Source organism: Rhineura floridana, chromosome 5 (assembly GCF_030035675.1).
Source record: "Rhineura floridana isolate rRhiFlo1 chromosome 5, rRhiFlo1.hap2, whole genome shotgun sequence".
NCBI lineage: Eukaryota > Metazoa > Chordata > Lepidosauria > Squamata > Rhineuridae > Rhineura > Rhineura floridana.
The window spans coordinates 7,250,398-7,267,875 of NC_084484.1; the positions used below are offsets into that span (position 1 = coordinate 7,250,398).

The 17,478-nt window shown below is 41.8% G+C and overlaps 1 protein-coding gene across 3 annotated transcripts in view; it reads right to left on the reverse strand.

Annotated features, from left to right (window-relative positions):
* Positions 1–225: 225 nt before the first annotated feature.
* The window catches only part of WBP4 (WW domain binding protein 4), a 30,557-nt gene continuing 13,304 nt past the window's right edge, over positions 226–17,478 (reverse strand). For 2 of the 3 annotated variants that reach the window (XM_061629940.1, XM_061629941.1), the window contains 3 exons: positions 13,229–13,395; positions 6,033–6,241; positions 226–2,787 (listed from right to left, as the gene is read on the reverse strand). In XM_061629940.1, coding sequence (XP_061485924.1) covers positions 2,580–2,787; positions 6,033–6,241; positions 13,229–13,395 — 584 coding nt within the window. In that variant the 3' untranslated portion in view covers positions 226–2,579. The remainder of the gene's footprint in view (positions 2,788–6,032; positions 6,242–13,228; positions 13,396–17,478) is intronic. The other variant, XR_009763093.1, reaches the window with a different exon arrangement.

Below are 17,478 nucleotides of genomic sequence, written 5' to 3' on the forward strand. Positions count from 1 at the left end.
TCCTCCCTCTACCTCTGCAGCCCTCCATAACTGCTCTGCAGAGTCCCCCAAGCAGATTTGGAGTGGGGACAGGGACTGCAGGGGGAAGAGATATTACCTATAACTTCCCTTCCCATTCCACTGATAGATGAGTGCCACAGCTGGATATAACCTATAATCACAAAGGGGCCTGCTCTGTAGCCCACCTTCAGCACTAATGTTAAAACAGATCACTTAAACAGTATGTCTGGCACAGACTTTTATATGCCTCTATTTTATTTGTAATTCACATTGCTTTTAAATACACCAAAAACATAATGCCACTGTTGTAAGAGCAATTTACACAAAACATATTTACACAACAGGGAATATCAGAGTGCTTAAACTTCGGATCACATGTTCACAGATCTCTCACCTCCTGTAACATTAACCATGCTATAGTTTTGCATGATCACTCATTTTTAGTAAACTGAAGAGTCCCTAATAATCCAGGGGCTCTTCCCTTGCTTCTGCTTTGGATTAACTCTTTGTACTTGTAAAACAACCACAACAATAGGAAATGGATAGCTGATTCTGCATGCAAGCTCTGAGAAGAAGAAACAGAAAAATTGTTCTAAACCGCCCAGAAAGCTTCGGCTATGGGGCGGTATACAAATGTAATAAATAATAATTATAATAAAATAGGCAGATGAGTAGTAGAAATAACAGCCAGAAGAATGCAATTACTTAGTGACTCTTTACTAGGTCAATACCAATAGCGTTGACCACAAATCCCATATTAATGGAATCATTGGAACAAATGAAGTAACACACACAGAACAAACAAACTTTGCATGTTTAAAAATAAATACTCGTACTTTTATTAGATTCAATTAGCCTTTTCCCACTTAAAGCAGAAATAAATGTTACGTAAAGCAAAGATGTTTCCATGTATGGATCCAGACTATGGTTTCAAAGAACAGTGAACTTAAAAAAAAGGCATTATTTTGGGCTATTTAGTGGATCTCAAGCATGCCGTTTTAAAACTTGTCTATAATAAAACTACTTAGTACCTGAGAAACTAAGTTGGCCCTATGTATATTTACTTGGAAGTAGGTTTCATTGTATTTAACCAAAGTTTTGACTAAACATGCATAAGATTACACTGTAAAACATTATTTTGGGCATGGGAAAGAAAAGTGTTTTTTAAAAAGTGCATATGTTCTTATCTGGTGAAAACTAGCTTCTCTTAGCACAGCAAGTACAGGAATAGCTAAAAAAGCAAACGTGGTTCTAAATTTAGCACCTTTTTACTCTTGTGACCACCTAAACATGGATTACACACAATGCTTTTCTGTTCCCTCTTTTCAAGTTTCTTGCAGAGTTGGTCCCCTTCGGCTTTCACTACTAATTGTATCTACAGTGAAGCAAAAGAAGACAGAAAAAGGTGAAGTTTCTATGCAGTGAAGATGGCCTGGAGAGTAGACAATGCCTAGGGAATTCTCAGGAGGAGCTTCTGCAGAGCTCTTTGCCTCCTTTGATGACTAGCTGCAGAATAATAAATGATGCAAAACAGAGAGTTATTTACTTAATTATTATTAAATAAGCAAAATTATACAGGTTGGAGAATTTAGGTTACCTTGGTGCCCCAGGTTCAGGTTTTTAAGTCAAAGAGTACACATAGCCCAGGCCAGTATTCTCCCATTGCCCAAGGTCCACACAGAAAGGCTTAGCACAGCAAGAGACTTGTCCATGTCTAAACATAGCAACATCAGCCCATAAAACATCCCCTTTCCTCATCCAAAGCTTGCCAAGAAAATAATGGAATCTAAGAAACATACAGGCAAATGTCATAAAAACACCATAAAAAAATAGCAGGAAGGAAGCAGAAAGACTTCAAACCAACATCAAAATCAAAAGAGTAATATTTGTTGTCCATAAAATGGGGCCAAAATTCTGTTAATCACATTTAAATCTTCTCTGGGCTTTGAACAGAACAATGTTGCAATCTGTATGTATATTACTGCTTTCTGTTAAGGAAAATTAGAAAGGTTTGATGCTAATTGCTGGATTACATTTCACAACACTCCAAAACTTAAGAGCTGCATGGTTACATATTCACTTTTTTACTTTAAAAACCAAATGCGGTGACCTTCTACCATCTTCCATTAATCATTCATCTTAAGAGAAGTCACCATAGAAATTACAATACTATCTTGGAAAGCAACTGCTCTGAGGTTTGATCCCCTCTCCTCTGGTACTTACTGGTGATTTACCGCTAAATGAATAGAACACAAGCAGTGGAGCTGCTGCATTCCCATTTCTCTTAGAAAATGACTCAGTACAACACCATACTGACGGTAAGACACAAGAAACACGGATTCAGATAACGAGGTATGTAAAAAAATATATTTACATGACTGCATAAATGAAATAAACTGTCAAGCAAACAAAATAGTTACCACCTTAAAAAGTAAGATGTTTAATACATTTTTTACCCAAGAAATTTTCAAAGAATTAGAAGCTCCTAATTTCTAACCATTTCATTCAAGGAAAATGTTTAAAATATTTTTTCTTCCCCTCTTCCACTAGAAAAACATCTAGACTGTATAGTTAAAATATTAGTGATCATTCAGTCTCTGCCGTATGTTTCTAGATTTTCCATTTTCAAATTTTCGCTTTTTGAAAACTGCTATTCCCTCTGTTGTGTCTCCAAGAGAAGTGACAGTTTTTTCTTTAAATATCACTTTGGCATCCTCTGGCACTTCTAGAACTGGGGCTGGCAAAGAGTCACTTTCCAGGTTGGGAAGCTCCAAGTTTACTTTTTCACTAAGAGCAAAAGAAAACAACAAGGAATCATTTAATAAGTGCAAGCTCCGTTATTATCAAAAATCAAAATTGTATGAAGTTGGATGTCAGTAAGGTTAGACACTGCAGACACAAAAGCTGCCAACCAAAGCCCATCCTGCAGAAACATTGTTTAACCTTGACTCAAATAAGCAATGTATAAGAACAAAGTATTCTAACTAGCTTAAGGAAAATTAATTAAGTAAAACTGGCAACAGGGAGTAGGCAGGAATGGTGACAGGTTTGGTGGGGCTTTTGCAGCACTTTCTCGTGGACCATTTGGTAGGCAGGACACAGCTGCTCCTTCCAAGGCAACAGCAGAGCTCTTGGCAATGGGGGAATATCTGGTGAAGTCACTATGGTGGCAAAGAGGAGTGGGTGAAATTGCCTGCCTGGGCAGTGGTAGCCAACAAGAGCAAGGCTGCTTCTTCCCTAGACAGCAGCAAAGCAGTGGTAGAAAGGAGCCAAGTCACCTTTTCCTTGAGGAGGAAGCCTAAGTGGTGCCCGTAGCTGCCCCCTTATGAAGGTCCCTAGAGCAGGAGGGTGGTGCATAGAAAGTAGAAGCAGTCATCCCTGACAGCGAACATAGCCTCTCTTTCCCTTTCCTTTCTTCTATACGTGCCAGGGCGTTGCTCATCTCCCCACAACTCGTTCCATGTAAGGAATTGTTGAATCTGCCAGGGTGGCGAGAGAAAGGAGGAAGGTGACAGCGGTGGCAGCAGTCCCCTTACCTTGAGGCAGGTGGCACGGAGGCAAAGAGCGGCAAAAGAGTGGTGCCTGCCTACCTCAAGGTGAGGAGAGGGAAGGAAAGGCAGTTGACCCTCTGGAGGTTTGGGGATCTTGGCAAGTGCCCGATGGTGCCAACCACTGGTGCAAGGCCTGGCTGCTGAAGACGAATTTAGAAAAGGTGCTACATATCTAAGCACTGCTAATTTTATACATATCGAAGTTTAATATGCTGATAAAGAAAACAACATTTTGGCAATGGCATGCTGCGTCTATAAACTGCTAAAAGAAGCCCCCATTAAGGAATGACCCACTGAGCTTGCCTGCGTTCACTCTAATTCCTTTTTTTTTAAAAAAAAAATATTTGTCATTTCCCAAAAATACAATATAGAACCAGAACACAGAATAAGAATACAACCCCCAACCCCACCTCCTCACAATAAGATCCAGCTGTGATTATTGTATGAACAAGATAATTAAAGGGAGTTCAGATGATGATCACAATGTCTTAAATACTCTTGAGTGTGACTTTTCCATCGTCCTTTTAACTCAACAGGTTCCTCCAAAGATTGCCATGCTGTGCCAGTGGAACTACTGATATTAAGTCGTCTTACATATTGAATAAAGATATATCAAATGGATTCAAAGTTGTCTGTGTCTATTAATGAGTGTTGAGCTTTCAATTGTTTAGTCACTTTCTCCTTGAGAGCTATATGCCAAACGCTCTCTAATCAAGCCTCCACAGTCAAATTGAGGCCGACTTCAATTTGTGGCTATTTGCCGAGATGCTACCAGAAAGAAAATGATTGTTTTTTTAAACAATAGATCCTTTGATTCATCAGTGAATAAATTTAATAATGCTAGTTTAGGGTTAAAAGGAATTAACTGGCCTGTGATAATTCCTACTTCACTGAATACCAGCCTCCAGAAGTGCTATCTTCCCACATTCCCACTACATGTTGTAATATCGTCCTATGAAATTACATCCTCTCCAACAGCGGGTGCTTAATTGGGGGTCTATCCTGTGGCATTCTGAAGGCGTTTATTATCACCTATACACATTTTATACCACTCTCCTTGATTTTTGCTGAAACTGACTTAAAGGGTTTCTCATCCCAAATTCTCTGCCAATTTTGCTCATCAATATTACACTCCCAAGTCAGCTTCCCAAATTTGTTTTAAAACATTGAGATTACCTCTCATCTCAGTACCTAAAACCTTATAAACCATAGACAGCAAATATTTTGAAGTCAAGGCCATACTAAGAATTAAGTGTTCCATAGGTGTAAAAGTCCTAATGGCCTGGAGTATTATAGGCCTGGGGCTAGTTGTGAAATGAATCAATTGGTGAATACATTGCCAATTTACATTCATGGCCTACAGTTTTGTCTTTGTGTGCCATTAAAGGGCATCACTCTGAGTGTAAATAAACCTTTTGGTTTCCAATCTGAAAATGGTTGTGCTTTATCAGTGGAGTAGAATAAAGGGTGGCAGTTAAAAAAAGATTGCCAAGTCCTCCCTGGAGTAAGAACATTTTTGAGAACCGCAGGAGGAAAAGGGAGAGCTTCAGCTTGCTTTTTGTTAAATGAGTCTAAATCCAAATGCACCCAAGTGCGCTGTGAAGAATTCTGCATCCTCATTATAATATGTCGAATATGAGCTGCATCATGCTATCAGGTTAAATTTGGATTGCTAAATCCTCCTTGGTGAGCTTGTAAAGTATTTTAGCTTCTTCACTACAATTCTTTATCTCTTTTTCTAACTTCTGTGGCTTCCTCCTTATATCAAAAAGGAATGAAATTAATCTTGCTAAATATATATAAAACATTTAATTCAAAACCACACAGGAAGAAACCAATCCATGAGTGGGGAAAACTTACTGTTTGACAAGATTAAGAAAAAAGTTATAAAATAATGCTAACAAGAACTTGCTGAGAGCACAATGGAAAGGACAGACTGAAGCTAACTTTTGTTGATTTTATTGTTAATAAAACTTACAGTACAATCCTATAATGTCTACTCAGAAGTACGTTACACTGAGTTCAATGTAACAATTTCCAGAGGGGATACTGTGTTAGTCTGTTGCAGAAAACACAACAAAAAGTCTTGTGGCACCTTAAAGAGCACCACATTTATTTATTTGTCTTTACAATTCTGTTGTTGCACTGCAGGGCAAGTGTTTATAGGATTGCAGCCAGAGCATTTATAAAGCATTTCACACACATTATAATAGTAACAATTCTTTAAGAAAGATTAGCATTTTTACTGGAGATAGAGGTATGAAACCAGCATATAGTGGCTTGCCTAAAACTACTTAGTGAGTTCCTTATGGAGAAAGTGAGATTTGAACCAGGGGTATACCAGCTCATAGCTAATAATTGCCACCTTAAACCAGATCTTGATTATTTTTATTGAATAAAATAATTTACTCCATTAAAAACTCTAGGTTATTCTGGCCAAATATCGCCATCATGATCCAAGCAGGTATTAGTAGGACTTACTATGGATCTTCCTCTTCTGTGATTTCCTCCCATTCACCATAAGGCTTGGCTATTGTATGAGATGCTGCCTGGGATGTTTCTTGTCGAACAGTTCCTACATCATCTTGATCAGTCCTTTCCCGTTTCACTTCTTGCCATTCTCCATAAGGGCTGATCTTTTTGCGCCTGCGAGGCTTTTCCTCTACTTCTTCATCACTTTCTGTTTTTTTCTGAAAGCAAAGAAACAAAACAAAAATGTACAATTGCAGCAGCAACAACTTTCTTCAACCAAAGAAGCATGAAAAGGTTGCAATATTGGGTATTTTCCCCCTCAATAAACATCAACTGCTTAAAAACAACTGTACTTAATACACAACTACAAAATGGAAATAAGAAAATCAATCAAAAACCTCTGAACTGCTGTTGTGTTGCATTCAACTCATACCATTTCTCAACATCAAAATATTCAGTTCTTTTTATTTTTATGGTTGACTAATTTTGTCCACAGCAGCTGCAAGCCAGAAAGAATTTAATTATATTTCATTGTATGTCTTCATGTCTCTGATTTTAATAGAATTTAAGCATATATAGCAGAGGCAGCGAACTTGTGGCCCTCCAGATGCAGTTGGACTACTGCCATCATCCCTGACAATTAGCTGTGGCCGATGAGAGATAAAGTCCAGGGATGCTCCAAAGGGAGTTGTCCCTTTGGGATGTGGCTTTGGGTTGCCATGAGAGTGATGGCACACATCTCTCTCTCCTCCCCCCCATCCCAATTTATTATTGGCATTTTTTACCCAAGATTGTTGGATTTTTTTCGCTAAGTTTTGTGATTGTTAGGGATTGCTGCCGATTTTGCTGTGAAGGGTTTTTTTGTCGTCTGTTGTAGCAGAGCAAAGGAGTGATTGCAAGGCGTACAGGGTGAGAGCCATTGACACATGATTATCTCTCCCAGGGTGATAGCTGGGGTAGGGTGGGGAAATGAGTTGTTTTATATACATGTCTATTAGTGATAAAGGAGTAAGGAAATGGTATTAGGCCCACAGGTGAGAGCCTGCTGGTGCTGTGACTCCCTAGGGTGAGAGCCGGGGGACTGGAGTATAGTTATTGTCTATGTGGTGACTTGAGTTGCCTTTACATCCTAGGTAAGAGATGGAGTGCAGGGCCAGGCAACAGAGATTTTTGAAATATTAAGTGGCATGTAAGTACTTTTAAATAAATAAAATAAATATTAAAAGGGATCCAGGTGAATCAGATGTCCTTAGTAATATTGGTTGGCTGAGGACCATTTTATCTATGGTTGGGAAGTGTGGTTGACTGTGGTACAAGTGGATTTGGACTGAGTGAAGGAGTGTGCGCATGGTATTATATATTTACAGTAGGATGTGCCTTGGTAATATATTGGCTGCCAATGAGGGTGATGTTATACCTACTACCATGACTACGGGTGGAGGAAGGTATAAACTGGGGGGAGGGGGTAAATCCCCCAATTGCTTGTATCATATTCCCCTTATTAGATCACAGGTACTTGGTTGCTCTTCCACTGTTAAGCCCCGTGCTCTAACAGTGGCGCTGTTAAACCCCAGGTTGGTTCAAAATAGACCTCACTCCTCCACAACTAAATCATGGATGAAGGAGTCAACCTTGCATGTATCACTGAGACCTGGGCGGGTGAAGAACGTGGCCTTTTTTGGTCTACCCAGGTAGTGTAGAACTATGGCAGTCCAGGGGTAGTGGTGCTGTCATCATGGTCTGTTGGACTTCTCTGTCCATCACCAGAAAAAGGTGTCAGGAGCAAGATTAGAGGTTCTGCATCAGCTGGTGAGCCAGAGAGACAGATCAGGATGCTGCTGGTTTACTGCCACCTTGCAGCCAATCAGATTCCCTGACTGAGTTTATTTATTATTTATTTATTTATTAAATTTATATACCGCCCGACTAGCAATAGCTTTCTGGGCGGTGAACATAAAATAGCATAAAAATACAATGAATAACAAAATAATACTAAAATACAATCAACAATCCAATACAATAAACATTTTTAAAAGTAAATCAGTGTAACTTAAAATGCTTCAGAGAATAGGAAGGTTTTGACCTGGCACCGGAAGGAGAGCAGAGTCGGCGCCAGGTGTACTTCCTCGGGGAGACTGTTCCATAGTTCGGGGGCCACCACTGAGAAGGCCCTAGATCTTGTCATCACCCTCCGGGCCTCCCTGTGAGTTGGAACCCGGAGGAGGGCCTTCGTAGCAGAACGCAGTGCACGGACCGGTTCATATCGGAAGAGGCGTACCGCAAGGTATCGTGGTCCCGCACCGTATAAGGCTTTATAGGTTAATACCAACACTTTGAATCTAGCCCGGAAACATATTGGCAACCAGCGCAAGCTGGCCAGAACAGGTGTTATATGCTCGGACCGCTTGGTCCTTGTCAGCAATCTGGCCGCCGCATTTTGCACTAGTTGTAGCTTCCGAACTGTCTTCAAAGGTAGCCCTACGTAAAGCGCATTACAGTAATCCAAACGTGAGGTTACCAGAGCATGTACCACTGATGTAAGGTCCTCTTTACTCAAACAGGGACGTAGCTGGGCTACCAACCGAAGTTGGTAAAACGCATTCCTAACCACCGAGGCTACTTGAGCCTCAAGTGAGAGGGAAGAGTCTAAAAAGACTCCCAGACTACGAACCCGGTCCTTTAGGGGGAGTGTAACCCTGTCCAGGACAGGGTATATATCCACCATCTGATCAGAGAACCCGTCCACCAACAGCATCTCAGTCTTGTCTGGATTGAGCTTCAGTTTGTTAACTCTCATCCAGTCCATTGTCGCGGCCAGGCAACGGTTCAGCAAATCAACAGCCTCACCTGAAGAAGATGAAAAGTAGAAGTAGAGCTGCGTGTCATCAGCATACTGATGACAACGCACTCCAAAACTCCTGATGACCTCTCCCAACGGCTTCATGTAGATATTAAAAAGCAGGGGGGACAAAACTGACCCCTGCGGGACCCCATATTGGAGAGCCCGCGGTGTCGAGCAATGTTCCCCAAGCACTACCTTCTGGAGACGACCCGCCAAGTAGGAGCGGAACTACTGCCAAGCAGTACCTCCAACTCAGCGAGCCTCTCCAGAAGGATACCATGGTTGATAGTATCAAAAGCCGCTGAGAGATCAAGGAGAATCAACAGAGTTACACTCCCTCTGTCTCTTTCCCGACATAGGTCATCGTACAGGGCGACCAAGGCTGTCTCAGTGCCAAAACCGGGCCTAAAACCCGATTGAAATGGATCTAGATAATCAGTTTCATCCAATAGCGCCTGGAGCTGGCCAGCAACCACCCGTTCCAAGACCTTGCCCAGGAATGGAACATTCGCCACTGGCCTGTAGCTGTTAAAATTGTCTGGGTCCAAGGAAGGCTTTTTCAGGAGTGGTCTCACCACTGCCTCTTTCAGACAGCCCGGGACCACTCCATCTCGTAAAGAAGCATTTATCACTTCCTTGGCCCAGCTACCTGTTCCGTTCCTACTAGTTTTTATCAGCCAGGAGGGGCAAGGATCCAGTACCAAAGTGGTTGCACGTACCTGTCCAAGCACCTTGTCCACGTCCTCGAGTTGAACCAACTGAAGCTCATCCAACAAAACAGGATGAGACTGTGCTCTGGACATCTCACTAGGATCTACTGCTATAACTTGAGAGTCTAGGTCCTGGCGGATACATGAGATCTTATTCTGGAAGTGATCGGCAAACTGATTACAGCAGGCCTCCGATGATTCCACCATGTCCGGAGGGTTTGAATGGAGAAGCCCCCAGACAACTCGAAAGAGCTCCGCTGGGCGGCAAAGAGATGATTTAATAGTGGCAGCAAAATGATGTTTTTTAGCTGCCTTCACTGCTCCTACATAGAGCTTAGTCGAAGCACTAACCAGCGCATAATTGTATCCGTCGGGAGTTCGTCTCCATTTCCGCTCAAGCCTCCTCCTATCTTGCTTCATCGCTCTCAGCTCCGGAGTATACCATGGAGCTGTATGAGCTCTACACAGGAGAGGGCGTGCAGGAGAGATCGTGTTTACAGCCCGGGTCATCTCCATATTCCACAGAGCGACCAGGGCTTCAGCAGGAGCGCCAGTCCTATCAGCCGGAAAATCCCCCAGAGCCCTTTGAAAACCTTCAGGATCCATTAGTCTCCGGGGGTGGACCATTTTAATAGGTCCCCCACCCTTGCAGAGGGAAGAGGTTACTGAAAGTCTAAACTTCAGCAAGCAGTGGTCTGTCCATGACAAAGGGAGTGTTGTAAAACTCCCCACATCCAGATCACTTTCCCCATGCTCAGTAGCAAAAACAAGGTCTAGAGTGTGCCCCGATACATGTGTTGGACCAGTAACATATTGAGACAGCCCCATGGCTGTCATGGAAGCCATGAAGTCCTGAGCCGCGCCAGACAAAGTGGTCTCGGCATGAATGTTGAAATCCCCCAGTACTATTAGTCTGGGGGACCTCAACAATATATCTGAGACCACTTCTGCCAGCTCAGTTAGGGAAGCCATTGGGCAGCAAAGTGGGCGGTACACCAAAAGGATTCCCAGCCTGTCCCTCTGGCCCAACACAAGGTGCAAACACTCCAGGCCAGTAACTGAATGAACATGGTGCTTGGTGAGTGAGATGGAACTCTTATAGACGACAGCAACCCCACCTCCCCGACCCTCAGATCTACCATGATGCTGAACCAAGTACCCCGGTGGGCAGAGCTGAGAGAGACCAACTCCTCCCTGCTCACCCACCCAGGTCTCGGTTATACATGCCAGATCGGCTGCCTCATCCACAATCAAATCGTGGACGAGGGAGGTTTTATTATATACCGATCTGGCATTTAATAACAGCAACTGGAGATCTGAGAGTTGGCTGATAGGACTACCAACGACCTTGCGGGTGTGGGAAGGACCGGAACAAGTTGGCTAAGATGGTCTCAGATGTGGTGTTGGAGGAGCCAAGGACTATTGTTCGTGGTGAATTCTGCATTCATGCAAAGGCTGCTTCATGGTCTTCATGACAGCCATGGTGCTCTCTTGGGGGACCTAACACAGAGAGCAGGGTATACCCTCGCCCTCAATTTAGTATTTGCTCCTGACAGCATAATGGGTGGTCTGATGGTGGCAGTGTTTAAAATTAACCCATTATCATGGTCAGACTCTTTCTTGGTGATGCTTGGATTTGCAGAGATGGAGGACCAGTTAGGAACATCTGCCCTTGGAGACTTATGGAATCTGATTCTTGAATGCTCCGAGGAATTTTCCTGTGGATATCCTAAGGCCCTGTTTTCATTGTGGAATGGTGAGATGAAATGGGGCATTCACATGAGAGCTCCCAAGTGTCCTCTTCAGGTCTGCAGAGCCTGCTCTGCTCCCTGATATGCCAGGAACTTTCGAGTGATGAAGCAGGCAGGATGATGATCTGAGTGCTACTGGCAAAAATACTGTGCAAAACACTGGTTAGAGCACAAAATTGTTCCTACCACATGATGGGTGAAGGCAGCAAAGGAGGCCTATTGCAGTGCCTCCACTGCACCCTCTAGTAGCCATCCAGCAGAACGTAGTGGTTCAGAGGTTACTGGGCTCTTGAGGGAGTTTCCCCAGACCTTTCCAAGGCTCACTGTGACATGTTTTCGAGGCCCTGTGACAATAAAGTTGCTCAGCTTTGTAGTGATCTTGATGCCAGAGCTGATGCAGAGTCATGCAAGGTGTCCAATATCATGTCTAGCCAGGTTTTGTGGGACCAATTTCAGTTGTTGCAGCATGAGGATGTTGACAAGTTGCTTGCGGCTATCCATCTAACCACATCATCTCTTGATCCTTGCGCCTCTCATGGTTAGTAAAATCTAACTAGTAGGGAATGACTGGGTGGGTCCAGGGTAACGTTGCCCACTGGTTTGAAATAGGTGGCATATGACCTTCTCCATTTGTTTGTTGATCTTCCTGCACCTAAAGTTGCATCAACTGTCTTTGATGAACTTTAATCACCAACTAAGAGAACAGCATCTGCTTTTCATTCAGAAGATCCCTCATTCTATCCCCAGTAGCTCCAGGAAGGGCTGGGAATGTCCCCAGTCTGAAACCCTGGAGAGCTGCTGCCAGTCAGTGTAGACAGTATTGAGCTAGATGGGCCAATGGTGTGACTCAGTTTAAGGCATGTTCCTATCTTACCTAGTCTTTTTTGTTTTCTGAGAATAGATACTGGATGTGTTTATTATTATTACTAGCATCTCTGTTGCTTAATGTATATATGAACTGTTCTTTGATTTTTATGTATTTGTAATTTTATTAATGTATTGTTTTTATAGTTTTAATTTTGTAAACCACTCTGGATTATTTAAATGAAGGGTGCATACTACTACAACTACTACATCTTGCCAATTTGGACGTCCCACTGTTCCTCTCTCTGCTACTCTTCCCCCAAACACATACCTAGATCCTCTACCCAAGTCCTTCAGACAAGATGCAATCATTTAGGGAGTACAGCAGCAATCTCACAACAGTTTATAGAAAAGCATTCTAAACAAGCGCTATAATAAATAAAACAGCAGTATCGATAAAGTTCAATCAATAAAGTTCAAGTGCAACATAGTTGGCAAGATGTCTTTTTACGGGGGGCCATCCCTGATGTCTCCTCCTCATCCATCCATTCCCAACATACCCCTCTTCCTTACTCTCACTCAGACTCCTCCCAACCATAACCCATTGTCATAAGGATGAACTCCCTGCACCTGGAGTTGCATTAGGTATCTTTGGTGATCTCCTTTCATCACCGATTTAAGAAGAGTAGAGCATCTACTTTGCATGCACTCATATCAACCAGTCAAGACAGAGATCCCATTTGGCTTCCACTCTCTCATTCAGGAAGCCCCAATAGCCACAATCTACATCCCAAAAGCACCAGAGAGAAGTGCCTCACCCCCATGACTTCTCGAAATGGCTCCCCAAAGCTCTTTTATTTACTGTGTCCAGATACTGGCATTGGGGCAACCCCTATGCTGGAAGAAGGAAGCATGGGCAGGCAGACTCTGTTCATCCCAGTTCACAGCTCTGCGGCCTGGTCTCTTCGGTGCTAAGTACTTCTGCTGGGTGGATATTGACTTTTTCTCTAAACTTAAATAATCAATATGACTTGATAAAATATGTGGCTTTGTACTGGACTACCTTATGAAAAACAGGTAGGAAAGGGAATGACTTACCCGAAAGTTTCTTTTTGGCTTTCGTAGTTCACTTTTACTGCCTCCTTTTCCAGCATCTGATTCAGCTTCCTTTGAACCCATTTCTTGGCTGTCTACAGAATGATTTTCATTTTGACTGCTCTCTTTTGAAGGAGATACAAAACCATCAGGTTTCTCCCAGGTTGATACTGGAAAACACAGGCAACAATTTATTTTAAGCAACAATGTCTTTTAAAAATGTCTGTATTTTGCCTGATTTTCAAAAGAAGCTCAAAGTGTCTAACAAATCAAAATGTCACACAACATCTAATTCCCATTCTTAACCCCAGTCAAAAAACCAACTGTTATTTGTGTTTCGTCTGTGACACAATGTACAGCAGTACAGTAATCACATACAAATTTAGAGCTGAGGAAGATGCAGCAACCTGCAGTTTGGTGTCTCGCCATACAGCAGCTGAACACAAATCTGAAAACTATCAGTTTGAGTTCCAGCAGCTCCTGCAAGCCTGGCGCCAAAATGACAACCAAGTAGGCTACCAAGCAAACCTCCCTGGGGGGAGCTTTCCACAAATGGGGTGCCATCACTGAGACGGCCCTCTCCCCAGTTAGCTCCCCAGGGGCTGCCTGGAGGTGGGCTCCTAAAGATCACTGTGACATTAATCTCAGGGAAGAGGACAGACTCACTCAGTTTTGTGTTATAAACAGATACGAGATTTTTTAAGTTCAGGGACTTAAAAAAATTCTATACCCAACATAGGCTGTGGAGCTGTTGCCCACAAGTTTCCACATAAAGGGTTTGATGGTTGCATCAGAGCAGCAACCCCACCCCCTCCTCTGTGAATGATCACAGATCTTCTTTTGTGCTACTGATTTCACAGAGATGTAGCACTGGCTCACACTGTCAAAACCTTCCATGTGTAGACAGCTATGTGGGAAAAGGGCCCTTGCAATGATGTGATTGGCTTCTTGCTCTCTTGACCCTTGCCCATCCTGGCCAGTGAAAGCCAGTCCAGGATGGGTGGGACTTGACTTGTTGGGTCCAGGGTGTGGTGAATACGTCTCTACACAGGAGTTGTGCCTGCCACCTCTTCAACAGGCAGCAGTGCGTATGCTCCTGAAGAAACCCAACCTGGACTCTATGTTTTATGACTACCATCACCTGGTTGTAAATACCCCCTTCTTCGGTAAGGTGGTGAAGAGAGTGGCGACAAAGCTGCAGGGCCAGAACTAGATACGCTGGTGTCCAGGGTAAACAATATAAAACACGCCCCTATGTCAATCTTGTATGTTATGATGTAAATTATTTATTTATGTATTTATTACATTTATATACCACCCCATAGCCGAAGCTCTCTGGGTGGTTTACAACAATTAAAAACAATAAAAACAAATATACAAATTTTAAAACACAAAAAACAATTTAAAAACACAATTAAAAAAAATTAAAAACAATTTAAAAACACATGCTAAAATGCCTGGGAGAAGAGGAAAGTCTTGACCTGGTGCCAAAAAGATAAGTGTTGGCGCCAGGCGCACCTCATCAAAAGGATCATTCCATAATTTGGGGGCCACCACTGAGAAGGCACTCTCCCTAGTTGCCATCCTCTGAGCTTCCCTCGGAGTAGGCACCCGGAGGAGGGCCTTAGATGTTGAGCGTAGTGTACAGGTGGGTTCATGTTGGGAGAGGTGTTCCATCAGGTACTGTGGCCCTAAGCTGTGTAAGGCTTTATAGGTTAAAATAAGTACCTTGAATCGGGCTCGGAAACATACAGACAGCCAATGCAAATAGGCCAGAATCGGTTGTATGTGTTTGAAATGTCTGGTCCCTGTTACCAACCTGGCCGCTGCATTTTGCACAAGCTGCAGCTTCCGAACCATATTAACAACAGTTGCAATAAAAGGAACTGAGACAAACAGTGGTAACAAGAGAGGAAGTTTTAGGCTTAATAGACAATATATAAACTGACAAATCACCGGGCCCGGATGGCATCCACCCGAGAACTCAAAGAACTCAAATGTGAAATTGCTGATCCGCTAACTAAAATATGTAACTTGTCCCTCAGGTCCTCCTCTGTGCCTGAGGACTAGAAAGTGGCAAATATTCAATATTGATTAAATAAGTAAATAAATAAAAGATTAGTGTGACCTGGATTGGATATGCAGTGTGCCAGCAGCCATTTCCACCATTGCTGCTTCTTTTTTTTTTTTTTCAATAATTTTTATTCAGATTTTCATAAAACATACAAGACAAAATCATAAAACATTCAAAGACAAAAAACAAAATCAAAAATAGTTAAACAAAAAGAAAAAAAGAAGAAAAAAAAAAAAAACAAAAATAAAAAATAAAGAGTAAAATATTGACTTCCCATTTGTCAAAGATCAAATCAGTTATAAGTCTATAATATATAACAATCCTGTCTCTTAAGTCATATTATAAAATCACTTTCCTCCAGTAGTTATCTTACTTAATCATCAAATCTCATAAACATTACTTTATTCTTTCCACAAAAAGTCAAAGAGAGGTTTCAATTCTTTAAGAAATATATCTATCAATTTTTTTTCCAGATAAGCATATCGATTAATCCATCTCATTACTAATTATGATAATCTTATTGTCATAACCATAGTCAAAATAAACATTTCAATTAATCCATCACATCAGAATCTGTTAGGTTCAATAATTTCAGTAGCCATTGTTCTATTATCTCTATTAGTTCCATTTTCCATCTTCCATCTTCAGTAGTCTTGTTAAGTCCAGTAATTTCAATATCCAATCTTCCATTATCAGTATTCCATAATAATCTTGCTGTCAAAGCCATAGTCATATAGTAAGAGTCTGATGGGGATTACCTCTATCCCAAATATTTTCTTGCCATCCATTCTGAATAGGTTGCTGAAATACTGCTGTAAAATCATATCTCTGTTCTTTTTTTCAAAATACACTGGGTCATCTCTTAAAAGTTTTTCCATTGTCACATGGCTGCAGTTAATTCCATAGATTTTCTCTATATTGGGCTCCATCACATCATTCCAGTCCAGAAGATTATCCATGCCATTGATAACTTTATCTCTAGAATCTTCATTCATTTCTTCAGAGATAACATTGAGTTCCAAACAATAGATTTTATTTCTAAAGTCCATAGACTCCAAATCTTGTTCCTGTTCCACGTTGGTTCCAATCTCCGGGATCTCCTCTCTCACAGGGACCCCTATTCCAGTCTCCAGGGTCACCTCTCTCACAGGGACCCCTGTTCCAATCTCCGGGGTCTCCTCTCTCACAGGGACCCCTTCCAGGGTCACCTCTCTCACAGGGACCCTTATATCTTTAATCTCCTGCTTCATTTTACTCAATTCAATTTTCATTATCTCAATCTCATCCATTATTTTCTGAAACATAGTTATTTCCAGATTTTCAGCCACTTTCTTAATTGCCATTTTAAAAGAAAAATATAGGAAAACCACTTCTTATTTCAGCAACAATTGGGTTAATACTCCAAACTTGGTGACATCACAGTATAAACAGAGCAGACAGCCTTATCTCTCCAATAGTTAAGTAAACAAAATGCAGTTCCCAGGATCGAAACAATTAATGGCAATCGTCAAGAAACAGATTCGTCAAAATAAAATAGACCAAAAAGAGAGTAGTCTCAAAACAGTATAATATTTTTCAAAATAAAAATCTGGAATAGAAATCCCTCTTCTGTGTATATCTTTAGAATGCAAATCCAGGACAGCTTTTTGCAACAAAAACAGAGATAAGCTATTAATTAGTGCGTAGCAGAGAGAAGTTATGGCTCCCCAGTGAGATGTCAAAAACTGATCAATCTGGCAAATCTCTTTTAAACAGCAACAATTTAAGTCAAGTAAAAGAAAAATATAGAAAGAAGGGTGCTTGCCTGTTAGTGCGTTCTCTCTTAGAAGATAAGGTGAACGTTCGCTTTATCAGATAGAGCTTGCTGTTAAAAATCCGTCCCACCTTCGTCGGCTGGACCTCGTCCCATAAATTAATGAGATCTGGTCGTCCCAACAAAAATAGGCTTTGAGGTTAATCTCTTCGTTTCTCCCTACCCGGGAGAAGTTTAATCAGTCAAAAAAAAAAGAAAAAACTGACTGATATATCTGAATAAGCTTCTTTTGAGGCAGGAGCCCGTCTCAAAAGCAGGCACAGGCTAAGTCACCCTTCCCGGAAGTCCCCACCATTGCTGCTTCTAAAGAAAGGGCAGTTTCTATTATGCAGATGGCTACTGGCTCAATGCACATACAGTCTAGTT